This window comes from Mauremys reevesii, linkage group 18 (genome assembly GCF_016161935.1).
Source record: "Mauremys reevesii isolate NIE-2019 linkage group 18, ASM1616193v1, whole genome shotgun sequence".
Classification (NCBI taxonomy): Eukaryota; Metazoa; Chordata; order Testudines; family Geoemydidae; genus Mauremys; species Mauremys reevesii.
The window spans coordinates 15070632-15089094 of NC_052640.1; the positions used below are offsets into that span (position 1 = coordinate 15070632).

Sequence of the window (18463 nt, forward strand, 5' to 3'; positions counted from 1 at the left end):
TCAATCACCAAAGCAAGGATCCCTATGTAGGTGTTCATATACACAAGTCAAGCTAAGGATATTTGCCCTTCCTATATATTTTTTGAACCTGGCTGCCTAAAGTCAGGTTTCTAAATCCTTATTGAGGAAGTTTGGCTTTATTTTCAAAGGTGTTCAGACCATGTGTACTTGGGCATCCGAGGCCCCACTTCAGCAAGGTACTTAAGAATGTCGCTAATTTTAAGCATATGAGTAGTCCCGTAGAAATCACTGGAACTGCTGGCATACTTACAGAAACATATGCTTAAACATCTTGCCAAATTAGAGCCTAAATATGGATTTAGAAGCCTAACTTAAGGCAAATCCATGTGGTAAATGGTGACCTTAGTTCTTGTAGGGCAGCAAAAAATAAATAAATAAACCCCACATCTTGGAGGAAAGATTTTTTTTTTTTAAAGGAGATTCCCCCCCTGCCCCACAGTGACTTTTTTTCACTCTGGATCCAAAAGTCAGGAGTCCAGTTCCACCCCTCAGAGCATAATTCTGTAACATACGGTGGCTGTGCCTCTTCTGTTCAGAATGAGCTCTTCCCTCTCTGCTGACCCTCGCCTCCCTGACATCCATTCCCCTAGCCTAACAATGACAAATGGAGTTATAATATTGGTTGTTGAACCATAAGCTGTAGATAAATGTGCTTCTGAGAACCACCATTAAGTCCCTAAATGGATTATATATATTTGGTTTAGAAACCTAATATTTAATATTAGTGTACTCTCCAGCGGCTGGCTTTATTTCTCTTGATAATCTATTCCCACTCCATTTCCTTTTAGATTTCTAACCTCATTAAATCTTTCATATCACAGTTATTTTCTGTTCTAAACAAAATTAAAGACACACCATCCCCAGGTTTTAAGAGTATAATTTTACTCCCGAACTGGAGAAAACACAGAGATAAACATTCTTTTCAATGATGAATTTTAAAACCGCTTTACGAGTCAGCTGGAATTGCTAACCATAGTGAGGCTTGTAAAAGTCTGTGAAAGGCAGCATAATGATGCTTGAAATGGCATTTGTTGTATGGTTGTTCAGATGCTTACATGGTATCTTTTCTGTTCTTGTTTTTGGTCTGTATAAAATAGGATGTAAATCTCACTGAGTACAGTACCTTAAGAATTTATAACGTTTTGCTTCTGGCCTGATTGTCTGCAAAGAATCTGAGTAACCAGCAGGAGGGTTCCTTAAATTCACATGGCCAGTGAAGAAGTGTCTGTGTAAAATACTGTGTTCCCAGTAAGTGCATTAAACTGGTTTTTCTTGATCGAAAACACATTTCTTCCTTATCATACGGCTCTTTGGCACATTGCTCGTTCTGTTCTGTAAGTATTGTACTCTGCCTTCCCAGCCGCATTATAACTGCTTATGACCATTCTTCCTATTAGCCAATATACTGGAATTCCACAGAGGCTGCTTTAAGAAAAATGCAATATATGTGGTATTGAAAAGGGACTTTCAGGCTGGAGGAAGCTTTAAAATATATCCTACATTAGACCAAATCCATTTACCTTTCACATCTTTTCCTGTAATGGTGGTATCACTTCTGCTAATTATCAGATATATTTGGTATTAAGCCAGGGTTATGTACTTCACAGCCCATCTGCTCCTCCTACTTGCTCTTGCGCTGGAATCATATGGCTGAATTATGACATCACATCAGTGCATGACATTTCCATGGCAGCTGACGGTGATCTCGTAAATACAGGATCATGACTTCACTATTGGGTCAAGCAGAGGTCGACGCCGGGGCTGCAGGGAAATAAAGTTTTCATTCAAAAAGATATCTCATCAGTAATTGCAAGGCTTTAGCTTTCCAGGCAGTGTAAATGGCTACTCTTTTCAAAATGGCCCCAGTGTGAAAATCCCTTTTTAAGATGTAAGTCTGTATTACAAATATATCGTATTCTCTGGCTGTGGCAATGGGAAAAGTTTGCATAGTCTTTACTGCCTTTAATGTTAGCTTCAAGACGTACTCGTTGAATAATAGTACTTAGCATCTTCCAGGAACTTTGTAAATATTAACTAATCAATCTGAATACCCTTTTGCCTCATGATAAAGTAGGTATTATTATCATCCCCCCCTTTTGCAGATGAAGTTATGGCGGTGCAAAGGGGTAGGTGACTTGCCCAAAGCCACTTGCACATCAAATCAGTAGCAAAGCCAGCATTAGAATTCAGAGGTTCCTGGCTCCCTGTTCTTTGCTCCATCCATTAGACTGGGACTTAATAGGCTCTTCACAACTAAGGCTAACATTTTAGGGATTAGAGCTAATTGCCACTGAACTTCTGTGGAAGCTGGGTGCCTAACTCTTATAGGCTCTGGAAAATCCCAGCCCAAATTAATATTGACTGATTGGAGTCCACCAACGTTAAAGATTTTGGGGCCCAGTTTTAAGGAGTTGAGGATTATCAGCATATCTCAGTGTTAGGCCCTTTATCAGTAAACATTTGTTTGACACACAGGAAAAATAGTGAGAATTGACTGTGCAGCTTCTGATCACTGAAGCCCCTGCTGACAACTTTGTGTTACTCCTGTTCAAATTTACAATTCGGAACAGCATGGTGTTAATAGACCAGGAGCCCTGAGAGAAGGCTGGTCAGCAGGGTGTTCATATGAGGAATGATGTGATAAAATGATAGGAAAATAGGCCTTTATCCCGATCCTCTTCACCTCCCAATCCAGTTGCATGGAAACAAATAACTCTGACCAGAAGTTTTCCGGGCAAACTCTGAATACCAGCAATGCTAATTTGCATTTGTTATTAAGGGTTCACCGTCACTGTTTTAAATAGGACACTCTTGGTTGGGATTCAGGCCCTGCTGCATCTGTTTTTGAGGACCCTCAACGTTCTCCCTCTGTTTTCTTCAACCATACATAATGTCATTCTGATGAGAGCAGAGTCCTTGAGTGCACTGTTCTGCAAGAGGATTCATTATTACCACAAGTCTATTTTAAGCCCATTTCCTTCAGGTTTATTACACCCTGTGAATTCATTATATTTCTGCTCACCTGTGTTAGATGCCTGTGATGGTGTTATGGTCTTCCTTTTAGAGGGCAGAAGTGGATGACTGAGCTGCTTGGGTTTAAGATCTAATGGCTGCTTATTTAATACAGTTTTATCTTCACCCTCCCTTAGCAATCATCACTTTAAAAAAATCATCTCCATTATATCCATTCTGTTCTCAGCTACAGAACAAATCAATGCACCTTTGACAGTTTGAGATTGTTTAAGTGCGTTGGAATTCTGAAGAATCAATTGCACCCAGGTGCATCGAGGAGGATTAGTGGTTTTCCCCAGAGAGAAATGGCTGGTGAGATTGCCCCCTGTTCTCATGACTCAGCAGCTTCATTCCAATTTCCCATTTCAAAAATATAGCAGCAAGCTCTAAATCTTCCATGCCTGACTGCAGAGTGGAGAGTCCAATACAAAGTTACATTTCACTTTGAACTGACAGATGGAAAGCCATAATAATGTCCCTTTCTTCATGATGAGTGATGGATTCCCAGGATGTGATAGACTCAGAGTGCTGTTGTAAAGGAACCAGCCTTGCTGGTTCATTTGGATGTCTGTCCGGCTCTGTTTCCTTCTGTGAGAACTGCTCTGCTTGTAGTATTTCCAAGGAGACTGATGAAAGAGGATTTCCAGCACCATAATCTGGGAAAAAAGTATAAATTTACGTACACAGGAAACTCATGGGTGTTTGGCATCATGTACAAAATGGGTTAGTTACAGCCCACTTCCTGGTACATAATATCGTTCTCAAAAATGTACCCTCTAGGGTGTCCCGATTTTTCACACTTGCTGTCTGGTCACCCTACTACCCGCACACCTATACCCTGTTGGCATCCCAGAAGGAGAGGCTAAGGATTTGAATGGACATGTAGAAGATTAGACATGGCAAGCGCGTGCACACACACATACAATTCTTCTTCCCTGAGCTCTTCCATGGTGACACCGGAGGATTGCTAGGAGAATTTTTCCAACTCACTCTCTCGCCTCATGCTCCCGTAAACTGATCACAAGGTTTAGAAATTTTCCTTAAACAAATATAAATTACATTTCTTTTGCCTTTTCCAACAGTGTAGGAGCTCTTTACTGGGTCCCGTGGTGATGGAAGAACAATTTAAGAAGGACCTATCCCCCTCCATTCCTGGGTCCATGATTTTAATCCCAGTTGGGTCACTGAAGCACTACAAGACTTTGAGCTTGTTGCTTGACCTCTTTGTTAAATTAACCCATCTGTAAAACTGAGTGGAAAAGCAAGACCTTACCCAATCCCAGATGATACAGGTCCACTATACTTTCCTGCATAAATAAATTACCAATAAACTACAACATCCACAACTTTACTACTAAATATTTGCTAGGAATGAGGTGAATGAAGTTGTTAGTTCACCTACTTTTTCCTTGGATCTGTATTTTCTGCTGTAAAAGTTAGTTTCCAAAGGTAAAGTAGGTTTTGAAGGCGGTGTTGTAATGAGAAACCTCTGGCTCTCTCTTAACCAGGACTTCAACCCTGGAAAACAATCAGCTCTTCCCTTTTCATTGAGAGGCACACAGCGTCTAATCAGGTTTCACTCCATTGTTGTAGCTATTGATCCTTGGCACTGTAAGATGCAAATTGCCATGCCTGACAGGATTCAGGGTGTTTTATCATCAGTGGAGAGTAATTATCCTTGGCTGCACCAATATTGGATTGTTAAGCCCCAGGATAATGCACAAGGTAAAGACATTTAGAGGCAGTCCACCTTGGGGATTTGTGTAAATGTGATGGATAGAGTAAGAGAAGGATAGCTGAATTACAGCCCTGAGGGACTGACAGCTGTGGGGGGGCGTGTAGTCTTAGTAATCCTTGTGGAAAAGATAGTGCTGTGGTTGGTACTGAGACAGAGTATGTCTAAAGCTATAACTTTCCATTGCTAGTTAATCCTTGTAATGTCTATATGCTGAAGAAGAAAACACATGCAGAAGTTATAAATGGATTCCAGGGGCTGGTTGACCTGGCGGTTTGTTCTGGTATTTATTCAGCTAATAATAATGTATCCATTTGATACAGAAATATTTTAGAGGCATGCCAGGTTAAGGTGCTTTTTCCTCTGTGTACGGATTCCAGGTTGATACTGAAAGCAAAACTATAAATGAATAAATAGGAGAAGCTATTGTTGACATGGGAATCTGGTTAACCTTTGCAGATTCTGATGCATGAAGTAGCTAAGCTGTTTTAGCTTGCGGGGGAGAAAGGAAATGTATCTTACAGAGATGCCACATTAGCTGACTAATCCTTGACTCTGATAGCAGCAAACCTATAAGTAGACTCATGGAAGAAAATCTCCTTTCCCAGAGTTATTCATACCAGCTGAATCTCATACCTGTCAAATATTTGTATTAAACCATCCCTGTTTTGTATCTGTGAAATTTTAAAAAAGGATTTGTAAAAGCAGCAAAGAGTCCTGGGGCACCTTATAGACTAACAGATGTATTGGAGCATGAGCTTTCATGGGTGAATACCCACTTCGTCGGATGCATGTAAAAAAGGATTGTTAGTGAAAGAGAATTCCTGGTGAGATGAATGTTGTAGGGAGTTCCCAAGGAATGTCAGGCCTTAAATACAATACTGAATTTGAAAACAGAGAATTTTGTGAGCATTTTAAAAATTAATTAATTTCTTTTTTAGCTGCAGTGCTTTTTTGTCAGACAACTGCTTGTATTTGACCAAAGCCATGACTAAAATCAACCTACTTGCTTGACATGCAAAGCATGCTTTATTGTTGTTAAAGCTGCTAAGAACACTGAGGAGTAAATGCCAGAAGCTTAAGCAAATAATCCATGCTCTGCCAGCATTGTGCCAGATATTGCAGCTATGTGCAAGTTTGCCTGTGTTGAGCAATGAGTGCCCTGTGCTACCGTTTATGTTTTAAGATTACTGTATTCCAGCGTGATTTCTTCTGACATCTTTTAGAAGTGCCCCTGGCTGGTCAATTTCACACTTTATTATCAAAGTGTGTAAGGAGCTTCTTATATTATTTCATACCTTGAAATAAGCAGGAATGGATCTTGCACTACAGTCCTTTTCTGTGTGTTTTAGTTTTGAAATGGAAGATATGAGAAGTAAGTTGTCCCTAAAGATACTGCATACCTAAACAATGTCAAATTTAGAAAGAGAAATCTCTCGGCTATTTTGATTGTCAACTAGTCATAAATACACTATTTTAAAATCATGAATGGTCACCGAAAAAGGTAAATGTTCATTAAGAAAATAGAACTAATGGTTCTGTTCTCCCCTCCTTTTTCCTCCACCTGCCAAAACAACACAAACAGTTTCTGCAAGTAAAGAAACATAATGTGCTTTAGATGATAGTGCCTGATTCTAGTTTAGCCTCTGCCCCTTTTGTGTCACTTGGGCAGCACAAAGGAGATAGATTCTAGCCATGGGTGGCCCTAGGTTCCCTGAACTCTCTGTTGATGTAAAGCTGAAGAAATTGGCTCCTGCACCTTTTATACACTCCTTCTGCGTGCCCGATTGTAGAGGGTATAGTTGAGCCTCCATTATTATATGCCTATCGTCCTCTGGCCTTAGGTCGCTTATACCCATCACTTAAGTTAAAGCAGCCCCTAGGCTGCTCTAATAGATGCTGAGATTGAATGTTGTAGACTCAGAGATCCGTACTTTGCTCCCTCTTGGGTCCCCCTCTCCTTTCCCCTGCACTAACTAGAGGTTGGCTACAGTGGAGAATTTAGCCCACAGTGTTTATACTGCATTAGCCCTGTGAGAGTGCATAGTGTCTCCTTTAGAAATACTGTAACAAGTCCACAAGCAGTCCTGCGATGTGCAAACATGTATTATGATGCCTGAGCTTGTTAGACAAGATAAGTCCAAAGTAATAGTGTTCATGGCTTTATCTATATTTCTGCAACATTTCTGCCCTGGCCTTTCTCATGCTTCCAGGCAGTAATGGTATGGGAATATACAGCAAAAGAACAAAGTACCCCAAGCTGTACAATTTATGTGTCTGAGCCTGTAAATGCTACTCAGAAGAGGGCTTATGTTCTGGGTAGCTCTGTCACATACATTTTTTTTCCTGGATACAATTATAGTCAAAATCATGAGGTTCTGCAAAGTGAATCATGGCGTAAATTTTAAAATACCTTAAGATAGACATAGGGCCAAATTCACTAATAGGCGATAGGATTCTCCCAAGATGCTAGGGTGACCAGATGTCCCAATTTTATAGGGACAGTCCTGATTTTTTGGGTCTTTTTCTTATATAGGCTCCTGTTACCCCCCCCACGCTCTGTCACGATTTTTCACATTTGCTGTCTGGTCACCCTACAAGATGCTAACCACTCCATTTGGTACTGACTGTAGGATTGGGCCCATAGTTGTATAAGGTATTAATATATCTTGAGATGGACCCATACCAAAACCCCAGGTTCAACGCACCTGAATTTTGGAGAAGTTCAGATCTAGATCCAAACTTTGTGGCTCACACTCTGACCCTATAATAGACTAAAGCAAAATGCCAAATCTGACATTCATTTCCCACTAACACTGAAGAAATTCACATTCAAAATCAAACTTTACAACTCAGACCTAATTCTAATACAGCACAACACTAAATGGCTTTATACTATAAAATGTGTAAGTCTGTCATTAATAAAACTGTTTCAGGTACCATGTATTATAAACATCAACACCATATATATATTTAAAAATAAAACACACACACACATGTATTTGGTGTATTCCAGATTAAAGTAATTTTTTTGTTGTTGCTGCTGTTAGGAAAATTGTTAGATTTGATGGTGGTATGTAATTAGTAGTTTGCCAGCAATAATTACAGGGTTGTGCTCCAGAATAAATTATGTAGCATTCCTGTGCATATAGTATGGTATACCACAAAATAGGAGTTGGAAAAATACAACATTGCTGGATCATCATATATCTGACTCGATGAAGTTTTTTTGCTCCAATAGTTTATGAAAAATAGTAAGTATGGTACACTGAGAACCAAAAGACTTTCTTTGTTAAATTAACCACAATTGCAACCACAAATTATGGCTTCACAAACTGTAGATTTCAGCTCAGACTTTTTGTAAATAGTCTGTATTTTGTATTTTAACAAAAACATCCTTAAAAGGAATGCAGATCTATTACGATGCCAAAATAGCACTTTCAAAATCACCAGCCCATTCAGACCCTTTTAGTACACACTCACAATATTGATTTAAAGTGGAAATTTGTAGAAATCACAGAATCTTAGCCCCCACGCTTTCTATACAGTTAGATAAAACACTTTTTTGAGGTATGCATTTTAAAAAGAAAGACAGTTTCCATTTGTTGTATACATTTTTAGTTTTGTTTAGAGAAGATATTAGTCACAACCAGCAGGTTCTGCAAAATGAAACATGCATAAAGTAATTCCTTAGCAAATTCACCACCAACATTATTGGGTGCAAGTAAGTAAATCTGTCCTAAAGACTTTCCTCCAAATTAAAAGATTGCCTTTGATTTTTCAGTTTTAAAATACCTTACAGATCATTAGCATGCTCAGCTTGATTTTGAAATATGTCATTTTGGCAGCAGAGAACCAAGGAGGGGCTTTTGTTAATATCTTGGCTTTTGCAGTACGTATTTCCTTATGCTAAACCCTCATGCAAAATGCAATTTTTTATGTTTAAAGTTGTATATGTTACTTATGCAACGCATAACAATACCCATGCTCTATAGTTTAAGATGAAGAGGCTGTAGAACCAATTACGCAATTCAGCATAAACACTCCTACAGAGCCTATACATAGTCCTTTATCTTTCTTGTGCTATGCCATACTGTGTTTTAAGATCTTGTCACATCTGTTATTTTTGTACTCAAGCTCCCCGTATACATTGTTGTTGAATAGAATAGAACAGAATAGAATAGAATAGCATGGGATATTACACACCACCTCACTTCTTATATATAACACCAGTAACTAATCTGTTGTTTAGTCACTCCCAGGTGCACAACCAGAATGTTGTGCGTTCAGTCTAACAGAATCTCTTAGGGTACGTCTTCACTACCCGCCGGATCGGCGGGTAGCAATCGATTTCTCAGAGTTCGATATATCGCGTCTCATCTAGACGCGATATATCGAACCCCGAACGCGCTCCTGTCGACTCCGGAACTCCACCGGAGCAAGTGGCGGTAGCGGAGTCGACGGGGGAGCCGCGGACGTCGATCCCGCGCCGTGAGGACGGGTAAGTAATTCGAGCTAAGGTACTTCGACTTCAGCTACGCTATTCATGTAGCTGAAGTTGCGTACCTTAGATCGACCGCCCCCCCAGTGTAGACCAGACCTTAGATATTCTCACATTCTACATTTTCTCTTTGTTATAACAGCGATGAGGAGGAGGACAATAATCTGATCAGGGGAATCTCTTCCAGAATGTTTTGTACTAATTGCAAAAAGTGCAGTTTAGGGTTTGATATTTTAGAAGGACTGATCATATTAAACTTTGACATATGTTTTTGTCAATTATCTGGGGGTAAAATGATTATGTTCTTGGAAGGCTCAATAAGCCATTAATTCCATCATCATTGTTAGAGGGAAGTTGGGGTTTTCTTTTGTTTTTGCATGTGTACTTATTTTTCTAAAATGTTAACAAAATAAGAAGTTGGGGCATTTTTCCTTCAATCGTGATTAATGTGCTAACAATGGCCTTTCTTGGGATTCCAGATTTGTTTGACTGTTACTTTGTAGAGCGTGACCAAGAAAAAATAAAAAGAGACCATCCAGCTCACTTTCACTTAGGCTCATCCAATAAGCATACAAATTAAAATGGCCTAATAAACTCTAATTGTCCATTCCCAGTTTGGATGGTAAACAATGGTAGCTAGTGTTTTTCCTGGCTACAGACAAATCCCTTATCTTGAAGACCGTTCCCTTTTTGGCCACCGTTAGCAGGTTGGGTGCAATGCAGGTTCCACAGTTGGGCAGGTCCAAGGGTAGCTGGAAACACAGGAGGCACGTGACTGCTTGCGAGAGTGTGAGCTAGTATGGAAATGATAAATATTGCAGGAGCTGACTTATTCAGGTGACCATGAATAGCAGTTGATCATAACGACAGGTTTCATTGCACTGCATGTGATACGCTGAAATGTCAGATACAACATCTAGTTCTGCCTCGGTTATTCCAAGATAACAGAATTTACCCTTGGGACTTTCACTCTGGTATCTGGCAGTATGTACAGATGAAGGTTTTTTCTATCATAATTAACTGCAAATAATCTAAATATATTTCAAAGATACATTTCTTCATATCATCTGCAGAGATATAAGTTCATGAGGAATTACAGGGACATTTAGAGAATGACAAGGATATTTATTCCTATCCTGGCTAGTTTATAATAACAAAAATTGTGAGTGGAAAGGCTAAAGAAATAGAGTCTTAAAAACAAATGTGTAATTGTTTTGTTGGGAGTTAGAGGGAACACTCTTTCATCTTGAGACTTAGCTACCCCAGGCAAGAGCAATCAAACTGGAGGTACCACCTCCTGTATCCTTGTTCTCTTTAATTGGAGCCATAGCTTTGGATGCCCTGAGGCTGAGTGCCTGCTTATGAAGGTTTTAAAGCGCGGTGGGGAAAAAATCTTTTGTTTAGACAGTTTCAGGTCCTCCTCCCATTTGGCAACTGAGAGTTCTATGTTGAAATTAAGCTGCCTGGCTGCTATAGATTTTGAATGTAGTTTGATACTCTAATGCTAAAATAGTTTTGCTATGTCTATTTTAGCATTAGGCCTCGTATATTTTTAGGCCTAAGAAAGCAACTACACAAAACCAGAAAACACCAGGCCTGGGAGCTGAGGTTGCACGCTCAGGAACTCAGGGCCATGGTACGCCTTGTAGTAGCAGCACTGATAACTTCCAGTATTTATATAGCATTCCGGAACTCAGATGAATTTTTTTGCTCTACCAGAGTACAATTTTTTTAAAATAAAATAATTAGTGCATATTTTAACAATTTAACTGCACATCTGTGAGTCACTTCACTTATATTTTTAGGCTCTGATGAGAATGCATAGCAGAGTTAGAAGCTTAGAGACAGATTCTGTAAAAGATCCAGTAAAACCTCGCTCTGGCTTCAGCAGAGCAGAAGCTCATGTGAGGGGCTCACACAGTGCAGAAGGTAGACAGAGGTTGGTTTGTTGTTGTTGTTTTAAATTGAACCTGGCCTTTAGTTTGTCCAAGCCCTTCCTGAGTGTTTTCCTACCCCACCCTTGCCAGTGACTGTAAAACAGAAAGATGTAAAGTCCTGATTTCCTCGTGATATGATGTCTTTATGTAACACTGTGGTTAAGTGCTTTCTCTTTCTATAGTCAGTACTCTGAATCTCAACCCCTGGAAGCTTTTAGCCCCAAAATACAGGTTGCATGCTATCTTTAAAGGAACTGTTTTAGTGTGATAGATTCATTTCTATAGAAAAAGTTTCTATTTAGGACGAGTGTCATTTTTATTACTGAGGGGTCAGTTCCTGCAGTCTTGATGCAGGCAGTGCTGTAGTAGGCTGAAGCCCGCGTCAGATAAATCTAAGTAAAAAGGATAGTCATAGCCATCTAATATCTAGCTGATCACTTATACCCACTCCTCGATATCATATGTGAGCACCTTGGAAATTATCACAGGCATGGTATAAAGTCCCTCATGGTCTAGTTAGTCTGATACTGTGCTATAAGTAAAAGGTATTCCTGAAAGGCCAATGTTGTATGAAGAAAACAAACAACAGTACATGTCTTCATCTCAGCTCAGTTTTCACACTGCACCTCCAACCTGATGCCTGACCACCCTGCTTTGAGGTGGAAGGTTAAGCAAATACCACCCAATTTTATCATCTGGATTTGTACATTAGGGGCTGAGCTGAGAATGCTAAATAAATCTCTGGGGTTGCAACCTCTATGCACCACTTATCCTTCAATCCCCCTTCCTTTGTGGAAAAGTGATATGTGGATTCTACTGCCTTCTGATTCTACTTCACATTCCTACCTTCTCATTTCAAACTAGTTTTCTCTCTCATTTTTTCCTCTCTGCAGTCAGGAGGCTACACAGGGAAAGTCTGCAGATCCTTCACAGTGGATCTTTCCCTGTTTTGCCCTTTACTATGCACCTCCTCCTGCCCCCGCCCCAATTTTTAAGATGGGCCTTAAAACTCGCCAGCTTTTCTGAAGATGAGGTTGCCTCATGGTCTCAAGAATTTGCACTTGTACTATACTGGAATAGTTGATACAAGGAAATACCTTCAATGCTGCAAATACCAAGGCTGTCTAACTGCATATCGTTATTTAGCTGTTTTAAGGCAACTGATGCATTTTTAGAGGCACCACTGTTTGTGTATTGATTTCACTCAGAAATTATTAATAGCTGTAGAGATTTTATCTAAATCCACATTTTTATATACATCCTTTTTGGTAGTGGAATTTTCAGTGCTCTTGACCTGAGTTATTAGAATTAAACTTCTGTTTTTCATACTTAAGTACTTCCCTACCATTCAGACACATACCCCTTTTTATCACAAGTTGGGTGTATGGGATGATACTGTGATATGTACTTGGGACCAGATCCATGTGTTTTTATGTATGCGTAATTCCCATTAAAGTCAGTAGGGCATTGGTGTGCATGGGGACAACAGGATCATCAGATTCCTTACTGATGATTTATATTTAAAAATTCAGAAATAAGTCTTTTCCCCTGTATTTTCCCTTGAGAAATATAAGTAAGGAGGAAGAGCTTTTTGATATTTATTTACAATGTTCTCGCATCTGGATGTCATTTGTGACATCAGGTTTCTTCCTTTTTCTATCCCTGTGTCTTCCTGTAAAATTTACTTGGAATTTGTAAGTTCATGTAGTAGTAGGGCAATCTATTTAGCAGGCCTGTAGCAGGGCAATAAAGAGGTACCTCAGGTCATGCTGTGCACTCTTGTAAATGTATCCCAAATTAACCCTGATTGGCATCCAGTTCTCTTGCTGAAAAGATACAGATGTATATTCTCTCCAACATCTGCTCTTTCATGAGAAGCTGTACCATAAATTCAGGAACCCTAGTGACCTAGGGTCGGGGTAAGGGTTTGAGACACTTTTACTGCCCCGCAGCACAAGCAGCAGCATTTGAGAACCTGTCTGTGATTATTACTTGCAGTGGAGCCAGGTTGCACAAGAAAACCACAGTTTTAATATCAGGATGCTGGTCCAGGGCCATATCCTGCTATCTATTTTTATGCAAATCTCCCTTTGACTTCAATGAGTGTTCTGCATGTGGGTGTTCTGTGTGTGGAACAATAGCAAGATATGGCCTGAAGTGTATATTCTTTCTGTGGTTCCATCTTATCAGGCAGGTTTGAATATCCTTGTCCAACAGGTTTCTTTGCAACTTATGTTAGCTAGCTCATCTGCATCTGATGCTTTTAAAAATGAACCCCGGGCATAGAAGAATGCCTTTACTTAAGAAGGGGGAAGGAGACCAGCCAGCCTATCTAAGAATCACAAGAAATAATGAAACGTCATACATCTAGGGTCCCACAATCTGTAAGTGCAATCCTTTGTTCCATGTGGTTTAATAATAATAATGATCAGTGAATTTCTGAATGTCAATAGAAATCCCTGGAAATGTACTTATTGCATCTACAGTCATACATAATGATTTAATAATATAATAGTAACAATAACTATACACAGAAATATAATATACTAATAATTATAAAATGCTCACACCTAATGATGTAATAGTATACCAGTAATTTACATATATTTAATACATTTTAATCAGAAGGATCTCTAAGCACTCCACTGACTGATATTCACATTATATGTAAAGAACATTTCCTCCAGCACTGAAATGCAACCAATTCTGGGGTGGAACACAGCTATTCTTTTACTGTGCGTAACAATAGTTTTAGGCTAGAAGTATAAAATAGTTTGGTATTCCAAGAGTGTTCTCTACAAAGCATTGGACAGATACCATTCCTGCCTCAAGGCACTCTCAGTGTAATCCACAGAGTGAAACTGCAGGCTGAATTTAGGTGTGAGTACATAATTACACAAGACAGGATTTGGCAGATACTGGAGATAACATCTCTATTAGTTATTAATCATGTTTATTATGGTAGGGACCAACCAAGATCTGGCACTATTGTGCTAGGCATTGACAGGGCTGCCCAGAGGATTCAGGGAGCCTGGGGCAAAGCAATTTTGGGGGCCCCTTCCATTAAAAAGAAGTTGCAATACTATAGAATACTATATTCTTGTGGGGGCCCCTGTGGGGCCTGGGGCAAATTGCCCCACTTGCCCCCCCTGGGTGGCCCTGGGCATTGAACAAACAGGGAGGAGTAAATGGTCCCAGCCCTGAAGATCTCATAATGAAGCAGGACAAGTGAAGGGTCGGGGAAAGGGCTAGAACACACTCCTTTATATAATATAGAATAATGACGGTCCTCTTTTTTTTTGAGTACAATATCTATCTAGTTACTTATAACTTCCGTGATCTGAACCTTAGTGATCTGATACTGCTTCATCCATACTCTCTTCCAAAATGGGGTTACATCCCCCAATGGCTGTTAATTATGTCACTTTCCACTGAGAAATGGTTTATAACGGGTTAATCAATGATTAATAGATGTTGCAGACACCATAGTAAGTGTTACAGGCAGTTATAAGCATTGCTGTTGGTTATAAGCAACCTGCCTATCAGACTCTAACAGTTGAGTAACCGTTTATTAAAATAGATCAATCATGCAATGATTATATATTTAATATACCGATTGCCATTCATTTATCAACGGAACCTTCATAAGTCATTAGAAATCCCCTTGATTTTTTTTATATTTAATTTCCCCTCCCTCTTGATCCGAATTTATCCCGTGTCCCCCGGTGCCATTTGGACCATTGAGGTTGCAGAACGCTTTCCCGTTCCCGCTCTGCTGAGGACACATCCCCGGGTTCCCCTGGGGCGGGGAAGGGAGGCAGAAGCTGCTGTGAGCGGGGGGCAGGGGGAGGTTTCCACACACAGCCCGCCTAGCTGGGGGGGTGGGGTGGCGGAGTGCCCCAGCCGGCGCTGGGGAGGAGAGATCCGTGTCTCGTGCCTGGATTAGTCTAGCCTGGCTCCTGCTGCTCCGCGCTGCCCCCACAGCGAGTGCTGCCGCCGAGCCGCTCGCACTTGCCTCCGGAGCGGCGTCGGCGAAGCTGCGCTCGGCTGAGGAGAAGCCGGCGCGGGTTCTTCCTGCCCGGGCGCCGCCGCCTCCGCAAGGGGGGCCGCTGCCCCTGCTCGTCCCGGGTCCCGTCTCCGTCCCTGCCTGGGAAGGATGGCTCCCGAGACCTGAGGACCAGCCGGAAGGAGCGGAAGAAATCTCCAGCCGGGGGGAGTCCCTGGATGCGGGGGGGGGCCGGGTTCTTTTCTCCTCTCCCCCCACCCGCCGCTCTTTCTGATGCCGAGCGGAGCCGGGCTGGCTTTGCAATGACCGCCGCTGCCTGGATCAGCACCAGGTGCCCGCTTCGGCGCCTGAGCTGAGTTTCTGGATACAAGCGCGGGGTGGGGGGGAGGGAGAGCGGACAAACAAACCCCCCAACAGACCGGGAGTGGGGGACACAAACTTTGAGTTAAAAAAAATTCTCCGGTGTTTTTTTTTTTGAGGGTGGGGGACGACGACGGGACAGGGAATTTAAAAAAGCAGCAGCGGCTTTTCCACCTTTCCTGGCACCCCCGCGCACGGAATCCCGGCTTGGCACCCGAAACTCTCCGCTCCCGGGGCCGGGATTGCAGCGAGGACAGGGGAGAAGCGGCGGCTGTGCGGGCTGGAAGGGGAGACGGGAGCCTAGGGCATCTCCCGGCTTTTTATGCTTCTTTGTGCAAACAGAGCAAGGCTCCCCCCCCACCCCCGTAGCACCGGCCGGAGCTGATCAGCGCATTTTGTCTATGGATTAAGACTGATCTGGATTCCCGCCCGAGCACCTCTGGGGGTGTGTTTACACACACACATATGTGTATATACAGATATATCTATTCCTTTTTCGCATTGTGGATTATCCCTTCTTCCTGAAGTTGCCCAACTGTTCTTGTGATTGTATTGTAGCGGCTCTCGGGCAGCGTTGCAGCTGGGGTAAGTAAAAGCACATTTGGGGGGGGGATGGTTGAGGAAGACGTATTGTCCCCCCACCACTACCACCCCTACCCCACTCTTTGCTCTGCGGCCAGTTCCGAGCATGTAGGCGTCATGCATTGTTTCGTTTTTGCACCTCTGTCTGGGCGGGTGAGTAGGGTTAGAAATATTTTTCCCCTTGCCCCAGGAGATGATGAGTTAAGTGGCTTTGCGGTCAGACAGGAGAAGGAAATCGCCCTGTTTTCCGCCTGGTGCATGGTGGTTGGTGTTGTGTGTGTGTGTGTGTTGTCTCTTTCGGTGAAATTGACGCGGTTGTTTAATTTTCTGAATCTTACCACAGGTTTTGTCCTTCTCATTATGTCCTACTGTTTTCCATGGGGTTTCTTTTTCTTTTTCTTTTCTTTGAGTGATTTTTCCAGATGCATCCGTTGTAAAAGCCCAAATAATCAGACACTGCGTCCGGCTGCTTTGAAACAAACAGGCAAAAAACAAAAAATCCTCAATGCAGATTTATGGAGGGCTATTTTTTTTTTAATGTTTAAACCAGACTTAGCAGGGAAGAGCCTTCTGAGATGTGCTGGAAAGTGAATCGCTTTTTTATAGGCAGCCTGTTTTTCAATCTGTTTTGCGCATTCCTTCTGTGCAAACCACATATTCCCCCTCAGTTTAAGGGGGAAAATAATAAATAGTGAATTGTTGCCTTCATCAGCAAACACAGGGCTGTATTTCCAGCCAAGGGCTGCCAGAATCAGGGATCTGGGAATGATCCAACATTTGAAACTTTGCCTTCACAGAAGGGACATGGGAGGAGATTTCTCTTGCAGATGTAGTGATTGTGTACAAGAAGGAAAGGGGTGCATGTGTTTCACTGCCTAGTTTCCCTGTCTGTGGAAGGATGTACAACAGGGAAAGGAAGATAAATGTCGAGGGTTCCACACATAGCCCATGTAAAACAGGAATGGTTAGAACAACACGTAAGTAGAGAACCATATTAAATCCAAGCAATAAAGTAATACTGTATTAGCAGATCCCCAAGGCACACACCTTCTTGTAATTTACAAGGGATCTTCAACATCTCAAAGGAAGGCATGCATATTGACTGAGAAACTTCTTAGAATCAACAATTCCAAGCATAACTAACCAGGGAAACTGAACCTAGTAAAGTGCCATATAAACACCCTCATATACAAGTAAGGAAAGAATGAAAGTAGTAATATGATCTCAAAATGACCTCCTATTTATTCCACCCACCCAAACCAAATCTGTACATACATACCTAGAACGAACGCTTCAGTACAACAGCTTGTCGCTTTTGGGTATTTTCTTGGCAGTTTTGTCCTTGTCCCAGTATACTATGTAGCAGATATATTTGTCCAAGAATCCTGTTAATTAATTATAACAAAATAAAGTTAAACCTATTAGAAATTTTAACTGCATAAAGTATCTGATAGTTAACTCATTCAGTGCAGTTAAAATTCCTTAGTCATAAAGGATAAGAAGTTAAAAAAGGATAAGAAGTTAAAAATGGTCTTTAAGAATCTGTCCATTTTAACATGGTGTCATTTGGCTGAACAAACACCCCAACAGCATTCCAAAGCCTAATGAATTGTGTTGGCAAAATTGAAATACAGGGTTTGAGTTGACTGCTTGGATGGCTGTTATTGTCAATGTGTCTACTTTTCCCCACCATCTACTTAATAGGAAAGAAATATTTAATCCAATTAAAAATTCAGGATTGAATCTTTAAAAGTTATCAATTTTTTAGGGATGAAGTCACTGGGTAATCAAAGATTACCGGTCTTGAAAAAGGAATTTGGAAAAAAGGGGGTATTTGAATTCATTTTTAAACAGTGAACTAATGGCAAAATCTTACAGAAGAGTTGTGTATGTATGTCATCAGGCTGATAAATAACTAACCTCTATACATATCCTTATTTCCTGAAAGATTATAGTATCAGAGATCCTTTTGACTTCATCATATAGAACAAATACATCTAGATATCTAAATTACTTACTGTTCTCAGTGATTGCTTTGGGTCCTGGAGATTATCTAACACAAGACTCCTCAGTTGGTCTACCCTCCACAATACCTGCTGGATTTATTTGCTTCATTATCCACCCCTGAAAGTCAGTCTAGCTCAACTGGAAAAGACTGTTAGAGTATTACATGGAAACAGAACCTTCCTGTTCTTATTCCTGAGGAGTTAAATCTCTGGTCATCCCTGATCATGGTTTACTTCAGTGGTTTATGTATATGTATAAATCCGATTTTCCCCACATGCAGGCTTGCAAGGAAGGGAAGCTTG

At 41.1% G+C, this 18463-nt stretch overlaps 1 protein-coding gene and 1 long non-coding RNA gene across 19 annotated transcripts in view; one reads left to right on the forward strand and one right to left on the reverse strand.

The window, feature by feature from the left end:
• The window catches only part of FBRSL1 (fibrosin like 1), a 739850-nt gene that overhangs the window by 591642 nt on the left and 129745 nt on the right, over window positions 1–18463 (forward strand). Inside the window, exons 1-2 of one of the 17 annotated variants that reach the window (XM_039504502.1) lie at window positions 16342–16354; window positions 16952–17131. The exons of 13 other annotated variants lie outside the window; for them this stretch is intronic. In XM_039504502.1, the coding sequence (XP_039360436.1) occupies window positions 17078–17131 (54 nt within the window). In that variant the 5' untranslated portion in view covers window positions 16342–16354; window positions 16952–17077. Of the gene's footprint in view, window positions 1–16245; window positions 16434–16951; window positions 17132–18463 lie in introns of those variants that run through there. 3 more of the 17 variants (XM_039504501.1, XM_039504499.1, XM_039504498.1) reach the window with 3 other exon arrangements.
• Window positions 883–1756, reverse strand: LOC120385919. 2 transcript variants are annotated; one of them, XR_005589414.1, is made up of 2 exons: window positions 1542–1756; window positions 883–1443 (listed from the first exon to the last, which is right to left on the reverse strand). It is a non-coding gene; the product is annotated as an uncharacterized LOC120385919 (long non-coding RNA). The 2 variants fall into 2 exon arrangements; XR_005589413.1 differs by having other exon boundaries at window positions 1412–1446; window positions 1542–1687.